The 9,797-nt window shown below is 33.6% G+C and overlaps 1 protein-coding gene across 1 annotated transcript; it reads right to left on the reverse strand.

The window, feature by feature from the left end:
* Nucleotides 1–5,180: 5,180 nt before the first annotated feature.
* LOC149178785 (putative carboxylesterase 17) lies at nucleotides 5,181–6,590 on the reverse strand. Its single transcript, XM_089420433.1, has one exon. The coding sequence runs from the start codon at nucleotides 6,383–6,385 to the stop codon at nucleotides 5,381–5,383; it is 1,005 nt and encodes a 334-aa protein (XP_089276559.1). The 5' UTR covers nucleotides 6,386–6,590; the 3' UTR covers nucleotides 5,181–5,380.
* Nucleotides 6,591–9,797: the final 3,207 nt, after the last annotated feature.

Below are 9,797 nucleotides of genomic sequence, written 5' to 3' on the forward strand. Positions count from 1 at the left end.
TAGAGAGATAGGTATCTATCCATCTTTGCTTGAGAAACCTGCTTTTAATAATACTTAAAACGGTGACCTTGCAGTCGTCAAAGCCATGGCTCTCTGCAGTGCTGGAAGCACCGGATATGTTAGATTTTCAGGAGAGGTATCATTGATCACACTTTAGTGTGCTTCGCCTTATCTTCTCTCTGTGAATTACTACGAAATCAGGCTCAACACAAAAAGGATCGAAAGATTCACATTTAAGTAGGCATTTAACTAAAATTAACTAAGATTCTTGCATCTCACATTAACTTTAGGATCTGCATTTCATATAAGATGGTCATTCATTTAAGCAACAGTGGTTAATCGATTACTTGGTCTTAATTTTGCTAGCAAGATCGTTGACTCCATAAGGCACTCGTATCAATCATTTAAAATCTAATCAAATCCTATAAGTCTTGCTAAATCTTAATCAAGTACTTGATCGCTTCACTGTGTCTTCCGAACTGGTTGGTTCTCAACTAGTTCTTTTTCATTCCATTTTTCCATAGAGTCTAACCCCTTTAGCCTGCTGTAGAGAGACAACTTAAACAGAGAGATTGAGGATCAGGGTGACAGCCCCTGATCTAAGTCATTGTCGTGGTGCCTAGACATTCTGTGCGACAACACTGATAATCTATTTCTTGTTGAGAGGGAGTCTTGAGAAATGACAAAAAATAAATTCCATTTTAATTTGTCCTTGGAAAGAATTGTGAATTAAAATCGAATTCTATTCTCATAACAACTTGTAAATAGTTAATTAAGTTTAATTGACTTAACTAACTTAGGAATTTCGAGTTGGAAGCCTTTCATGTAGTCATGTATGTGTGATCCCTAAATTTTAGGGGTCCATGATGAGTTTATTTGAGTTGTAATTAAATAACTCAGTTTGACTGAGTTATGACGAGTTAATCTAGTTCTAATTATTGGAGGAACTAATAGAGGTCCAATAGTGAGTTGGTGCACTGGTGCATTTTCAGTGCTACTCCAACTAACTGGAGATTCACCCGAGAGAAACTCATGCATGTTAATGGAGAGAAAGACCAAGTTGAGACTAGAGTGCAGGAACAATGTACTATCAATTATATGATTTTCCGAGTTGTACAGATCATGCATGCAATCAGTTATGGACCTAAGATTAGATTGCGCAGTTTTGAAAGCATAATCTCCCAATAAAATATGGGTTGATCCTATGTGGAATTGCGCAAGGAAATAGGAGTTTGGCAGAGAACAAAATTGGCTAAGTGTTGGCCAGAGTGGGCTTGTGAGGCAAAGAGTTGATTATACTTTGTGTAGGGATTGTTCTATTGAGAACAGAGATTGTATAGTCATCTTGAATTTATGAATAATGCAATATAGATAGTCGGGGTTTGCGCAGTTGCTTTCCCCAAAGAAATATTGTGTTATGTGTTTCGATTACCTTCCTCTCACTGATTATTGTTTTCATCGATTTATTGGTTTGCGCTATTGAGAGTAGAAGTAAATTCTTGTCCTTTGTTTTAAAAAATTATATAAGCTATAGAAAATTCTACAATAAAATCGTTTCGAATGGAACGTTATTTACAATCTGGTTTGGCATGGAAACTAAGAATGGATAAGTTCATATTTTGGAGCAAATTGGAGCCCAAAGTCTTAATGACTACTTCCATGAAATCATTGCCAATCCAATTGCAATGCTTAGGCATATGTTTTCACGTGTACAATGGTTAATTTCAGCCACCGTGAGGATGTATGCAGACCATTTGAATTTATGCTTCAACAAAATGGTCGCATCCATTTACAGAAATGAGTATGTATGCACACTGTTTGAACTTATACCTCAACCAAAAAAATGCGACAATCGATTTATGGAAACAAATCGATGCACATATTGGTTTTGTATTGCTTGAATTTTTATTGTAAATTTGGAAATGAATTATTTTATGTGGAAGATTAATTTGACTGGAGAAATCGCAAAACAAATTGCGTGTATGAATGATTAAATTTTGTTTCCGAAGTGTCTTGCAGAGTTCAGTGGATTTTTGGTCATGCAAATCCATTTGGTATGGGTTGTGTGAGCGCCTCTGTACTTACATTCTTCATTTACTTTCTATATATTTGGCAGCTGGAAAATATATTTTGAAGCAGAATGAATTGGCTTGGGCTTGCTAGTTAATAGGAATATTTCAGCCATATTAAACGCGTTAGAAGTGAGGAACGCGTTTTAGTCAAGCTATTTGGCATGCTTAAAAGAAACCAACAATGGCGACTGACCTCATTTTCAGTTGATTTGACAATTAGTTGACTGGTAATGCTAGCTAAATATAGTTTCTCATTAATTTCATGGAGTGTTCTACCAAAAAAATCGTCCTCATTATTTTGTTGTCGCGCACTGAATTAATGGTGGAATTGAATGGAACCGTTTTAATGGCCGTTAAATGAACCTTTGCTTGTATTTATTCTAGTGCATTACCCGGTGTTCGTATAAATTTCTCAGCCTAGATTTTTGGAGAAATTCCTGAACCAAGTTTGTTTCTGTTTGCTTTGTCGGTGTTAAGTTTTTGCTGATTAACTCTAGTTTGGCCTAAGGTACAATGTATGCTCATTATGTTGATTGTGAACTTTAAAATGGCACCCAACATGGGTTCAATGGCTATGTGAAAACCCTTGTGAAGCACACGCTTAAACGAAGCAATTTGCCTTTGTTTGAGATTGTGCACAAAGTGTTTGACGAAATACCTATACTATAATTTGGGCTAAGGCACTGCAATGCATCAAATATCGTTTTTCCCGTTTGAAATCACCACTGTACACAACAGAATTTTGTGTTACATCTGCCGCCCATACATTTCTATAATACCCAATCCCAGCTGGATAAACAATTACCTCTTTTCACAAAAGAAAAAACAGGCTATCTTTCATTATAATAAGAAAAAATAGTTACAATATTCGCCCTTCTGAAATCCAAAATGACACAGTACTACAACTGCTGCTCTATGGATAGAGCTCTAATCTGCTTAAGGCTGCCAAAATTTTCAAAAGACTGTCAAAAGATGAACATTCCTCTAAAGAAAGGGCTCTCTGTAAGTCGCTGCTCTCCAAAACTAACTGTAGCAAAAACAAAACATACGAAGTGCGCTATGCACTTGCGGATCTGTTTACCAAATGTAAGCTTAAGAAAAACTACTCTAAAGATCATAATCACAAAAAAAAAAATCAAGATCAAGATACCAGCATAGATCTATTTTAAATACGAATCTAACATAACTGGAGATGGATCCAATGGATTCAATTTTTCTAGTTGTAAATTTTTTTTTACGAACATATATTATGTAAATATTTTGTATATTTTTTTTTACGAACATATATTATGTAAATATTTTGTATAGTTATTTAAATTTTTTTATTTTTAAATTTTTTAAAATTAATATTTTGGCATATATGATAAATTTGGGTTTACATTAACAAAATCTCAATTTTATGTAAGAAAGACAGAATTACATATCACACTGGACTGTAGAATAAACCTCTCAACTCAATAAAAAACCCTGATGAACATCTTTCCTTGTTTATTTCGACAATGATGATACTCTGTCTCATTCTCAACTTAATAAAAAACCCTGATGAACATCTTTCCTTGTTTATTTCAGCAATGATGATACTCTGTGTCTGCTTTAGAAAGGCACACAGACAATGCAGTGTAGACCATTATATCTTGAAACATCCAGAGCTACAAATGGATCCATTAACAAAAAAATGGTAGCTTATTTCGCCAGCATGATAGATCTGCCACGTTTGAATAGTAGATCAGCGACCATATTCTGCTCTCTGTAAATGTGGGAGAATGTGATGTGCTTGAAGGACTTCGCCAGATCTCTAATATAGCACATCCAATCGGTAAACAATCACTTACTCTTTCCCAATGGAAGTATATCGTTTTAGAAATGAGTTAGACTCCAAATATTGGCTTAATGAATTCTCATGGTTTTATCCATTCATTCCGCCATGCAAAAATAAAATTCCTGTAAATTTCTTGGAATGGGACTGTTTCTTGAAAATACAACTGGAATACATTAATGGAAGTAACGAGACCAATGGGAATTTTTGAAGAAATGATACCATACAAAAATCATGGGTGAAAATGCAATTACCTTTACATGTACTTGTTCACATTGCTGTACAAAATGTAAATAGTTCAAATTTGACGATACACAGGGAATGGAATGGATTAGATACTCTTTTCCTATAAAAGTAGAAGCTTTGTTTTCGAAGTATTGGCTTAAAGAATTCTCATGGTTTTATCCTTTGATTCCGCCCTGCAAAAGAAATCTTCCCTCTAAATTTCTTGCGAGAATATGCAATTTCTTGCGTGTGATAATAGACTGTTTCTTGTAGATCTTGCTGTGTAGCAAGAATGGAAGATAGTACAATATAGAATGGTGAAAATGCAATTGCCTTTCAATGGACTTGTTTATGTATTGCTTTACAAAATAGGAATGGTTAAAAATTAACTATTTTTGGATTTGTGACTTACGGGTAGATGGTTCAATGGATGAATCTAACTTATGGTTCAATGGATGAATCTAACTTATGTTAGGATTTAGAATACTAGAGAAGTAAATATAATAATCAAGCAACAAACATTCAAATCATGTACACCATGATTTATTTTAGAAAATCTTAATTGGGAAAATCAGCCAATAATAGATTTATTATTGTTTTTGGTTAAAACACAGCCAAGCCCGCTAACACCCTGAGCTTTCACCACTCAACCATCACTCACTACAATATCACTCACTACAATAGAGAATCCTCTAGCCTTTTAATGGCTTCAACTACATGTAATACCATGAGCTTATTACCATACCTCACCAATATTAGATACCCAAAATCCACAACTGTTAACCATAACTGTTAGACAACCTCAACTCCAGCCCAGAGTCAAGTTTATCTAACAACCTAATATCAAAACTAATGTTGGTTCACTGGGTAATTTAATGTTGATTCAATAGATAATTTTACTAAACCCTTGGAAATGATGTTTTGATATGTCGCTTTTAAGTGTTTTTCAAACACATGAAAATGTAATTATATTACAACATTTCCGATGCTCAACTGTGAAGTGCATCTAAACTTGATGAATGAAAACTGTGATAGATATAAGGAAAATAGAAAGTTACTAGCAGGTATGTGGATGAAAGTAAGGAACCGAAACCGTGAGAGAGTTGAGTATGACATACAAAGCAAGATCTATAGACATAACGAATTATTCAGATAATTCTGAATATAACATATAATAGATGATGGAAAAGAAGAGAGAATATAAAACGGATTATAATTCTGAATCCTAGAAAGAACATGACGGAGGAGTGCGCTTTTGTTGTTAAGGCTATTTGGCAATCTCTGGACAACAAGTCTTAATGAAATTCTGTATGGCATCCAATAGATCTTGTGTCTGCTGTGAGATGCTGGCGTCGATGGTACTGTTATGAAAGCAATGTCCCACATTCTTAGATATGAATACCTCCACACTCTTCCCCGCAATCTTCATGGCTTCGCAATACTCAAACTGCGTGTCACGGATCAGATCGTGCTCTGCTATCGTCACCAGGAATGGGGGAAGATTCATATGTTGCACATTTGGAGCGAACGACCCCATTGGATTGGTGATGGGATTGTCTTTACTGCTGCCCTCTGGAAGTGCAAGACTGAGCAATTTGTCCACCGCTTCGGCGCTGAGCAGAGCTATGTGTGGAGGAGTTTCCATCTCCGATCTGCTCCTCTGCTCTTTCACAAATCCCGGATTTATCATAATTCCCCCTGCGAGCCCAATGGGGTGTAATTGTTCCATAGGCGTTGCACGAATGGCCACCTCGTGCACTAGGTTCCCTCCTGCACTTTCTCCCATCAGAATACACCGCGTGAAATCTCCATGGGAACTCAGCCACGGATCTTCGCAGTCCCCGCGCGCCAGACGACGAAGCCAATCAACAGATTCCATCGCGTCTTCACATGCTGCAGGAAGACGATGTTCGGGCGCTAGCCTGTAATTTACCGAAACACACATCACCCTGCACTGCTTCACAAGCCGAGAGAGAAATAAGTATGAAGATCTCTTATCTGCACTTCCTAAACAAAACCCCCCACCATGGAAATGAAGCAGAATGGGATATTTCACCACTTGGCTCCAATATTCTGGTGAGGTTTCAGGCAAATAAATGCGAGCCCAGATGCCCGTATGAGGATTGATCTCCAAATCTTTGATTGCCACTCCATTTTCAAAGGCCTGAGAAACACTCACTGGTGCAGTCATATAGTTTAGGGGACGCTCGATTGAGCCATCGTTGTAGATCCGAATTACACCAGGAATTTCATCAATGATTTGCTTACTCATTTTTATAGCAGAGAGTCCAGCTCCCTGCCCTTGGTGAAGCTCTTGAATGGCTTTTCTGGTATCTGTACTCTGCAGAAATGTCAATTGGGCGTGGGGTTCAATTCTGTTATCCAACTTTAATCGTATGAGTGATAGGCTCAAGATAAAGCCACATATTAGTATAATGACCAGAGCTTTGTTATTGACTTGGGCTTTTGCACGAAAAATCTAAAATATATGTTGAATACTATTTTGCAAATAAAACAAATTAACTTTCTCAAGATAAAACCAGGGTCTTGGCCAGGAGCTGTCTCCTAGAATTTTAAATCTTCTCAAGATATTTATATATTATATTATTATATTAAAAAACAATGGTTATGTATTATATTTTTTTTTAAATTATTTAATTTAGGCAGGGAGCCGCCTTTTAGATTTGTCGACCTTCGTTTGTCTTCTTCATAGTTAGTAACGAGATTTTTTTGCTTTATATTTGCTTAAAAATGTTATTTACTAGCAATTGTCTCAAAAGGTATAAAGAGAGGTAGATAGGATTATTAAAAAGGTATAAAGAGAGGTAGATAGGATTATTAAATTGGAATTGTTGAATTTTTCTAGAAGAGATGTTGAGCTGGCTAAAGGTTTTCTAATTGTTTTTTATTATGGTAAATTTATATTGATAATTCATTGGTTTTACTTTCAAAAGCTTGAAGGAATTTGAAGAGAAAGTATAGAGTTGCTTTGTGGGATTTGATCCCAACATCATTGATTTGTAAATACATACTCAATGAAATGTTAATTGGTTGAAACCTTGCACAAATGTTTGATATAAACAAATAAGCGGAAAAGGTTGAAAGGCTTAATTGGTTTGTGGAAAACCTTGTTTTCTTGGACTAGATCATTGTGCAATTACTTTTCTTTAGATGTTTTGTTTATATCTCTATTACAAGGAACAAATTGAATGTCTAATAATACTAATTCATAAATTCAAGAATATTTTAATATTTCAAAACATACAATTAAATTCAAATTAAACATAGGAAAATATTATCTTAAATTATTTATTTTTCACTATTAATTAATCAACTCTATTAAGTTGTCACATTATATGGTATTCTGTATCCATCCCATTGCTCAACTGTATTACGATTAGCTACTTTGATATTATGCTGCACCAAACAATATTGTACTCTCATGAGATCAATCCTTTCAGTACGAAGATGTCCTTTCATTGCTACGATGATTCTAAAACACTTTATAATTCCATGGAAAGAAATGCAGTAGAAAATGAAACCAGAGAATTTATTAACCATGAGAAAATCCTTATGCATTAATTTGAATACAATTTTAAAATTGTATTATTATCATAATATTATTCTATCGATTAAACTTACTAATTTATAAGCTGCGTGCGAATTTATCATAAAAGACTTCATCAGAGAACATATGTTTGAATCCTTCAATGCAGTAAAGCTTACGGTGTAGAAATTATATGCCAATTAGAATTTTACCACGATCTAGGCATCATGTATATTGAAATTTCATAGAAATAAATCAATGGCATCGATATAAAAGTATTCAAATACTAAAATTCAATCATACTGAAATGAAAATTACTACAAAATGCTTCAATTCATAAACTCTTTTCATATGAATAAACAATTCTGTCAAATTACTTGTTATTAATTAAAAAAACCCTTATATCAACCTTCATCCCTTGGAAATCTGCCATCCATTTGTAAAAACTGTTACTAACTTATCGTATTACTAACTTACTCCAAAACAGTTGATATATCGAAGGAATATGTAATGACATTGGTGTTTACTTTTCCCTTCACTCATTGATTTCATCGGAGACTTTTGGCATTGGAGGATGACCATTATGGCCTGGAAAGGGCGCAGAAGGAGCTACAGCAGCCTTTAGCAGGTGTACTGAATATCCTACTTCATCGACTACCGCTACTTCATCAACTACCTCTGTTACAGCAGATGTGGTCCCTGGAACTTCAACTATCACCATTAACATTAAAATCCAAGCTGCTACCATTACTGTTTTATTACCCATCGCTCCTCTCCTCTCCTCAATGTTGTTGCTACTGCTGGATATGATTAAGCGTGCTTGTTGCAATTCGAATACACTTTACTTGTTGCAGATCATACATCCATCTATTTAATTAAAACGTTTCTCTTTTCCTTACTAGTTTACAACTGAAAAGAAAGAGAGGCCTTAAAAATTAGAGAGCCAGCATATCACTATATGTTTAGAATGTTTCTTTCTTCCTTACGCACTAATTTTAAATTGGGTAAAAAATCCTGCAAAAAGCGAGTGAAATCATATATTCAAAAAATAAGGAAAGCTTTTGGAAAAAAAAAAAAAAAAAAGTGAAATCGGGTCATTGCAAAAAATAGGAAAGTCTGCTTAAAAAACCAGTGAAAGCAGATCATCACAGAAAACAGTCAAATCGAAAGAGTTATTCCAGGATATATTTTTGGGAAGGTGTATTACTTGTTAATAGAATTTAGTAAGTAAATCATTTGTATCGGCAGTATAAACCATACTTCAAATCAATGATTGAAAGTGACCTGAGGGTAAATTGGTTGACGATTGTTAATGCATCGGAAGGCCTATCGACTTAAATATATTTATTGTATTGAGAAATGCTTTATAATTTTGTATTAATATTATATTTAAAATACTAAAATAATATTTATATTAATAAATTAGTAGTAAAAAATTTACTTTAATATTTAATTAATTTTATATAGGGAAAAAATATAAATTATAATTGTTTTTTATTTTGTTAATATGAGGAATGTGTGTAATTAATTTTATATAGAAAAAGAATATAAATTATAATTGTTTTTTATTTTGTTAATATAAGGAATATGTGTAATTGTTTTATTATTCAAATTTGACATATTAATAATATAATTCATTATTTGTTCAATTGATATTTGGGTTTTCAAAGAAAACAAATTCATTTCAATTACTTTTCTATTTATATAAAGTTGATGTCAATTTAAGAATTCATCATTTGTTCAATTGACATGTGGGGTTTTAAAGAAAACAAATTCATTTCAATTTCTTTTCTCTTTGTATAAAGTTGATGTCAAATTAAGATAGAAATTTAAGTATTATTTTTTTCTTATTACTATTTTTTAATTTGTTAACATAATTACAAACATACATACCACCATGCACTACATGATTGACTTAACTTTATAAAAAAATACATTCTAAACAGAATTAACTAAAATAATGTTAATATTACAAGTCAAAATGAAGAAGATGCTTAATTCATTCAGTGCTCAATATATTGTTGACATATGGTTTTAAAAAAATACTAATAAAAAAAATATTTCAATGTTATCCATGAATAAAATCTTTCAATGTTGATGATGATTTTTATTCGTTTCTGACACGGGTTATTGTGCA

The sequence above is a fragment of the Pinus tabuliformis genome, chromosome 4_1 (genome assembly GCF_031772625.1).
Source record: "Pinus tabuliformis cultivar Carrire ecotype Pingquan chromosome 4_1, CPIR1, whole genome shotgun sequence".
In the NCBI taxonomy this organism is placed as follows: Eukaryota; Viridiplantae; Streptophyta; class Pinopsida; order Pinales; family Pinaceae; genus Pinus; species Pinus tabuliformis.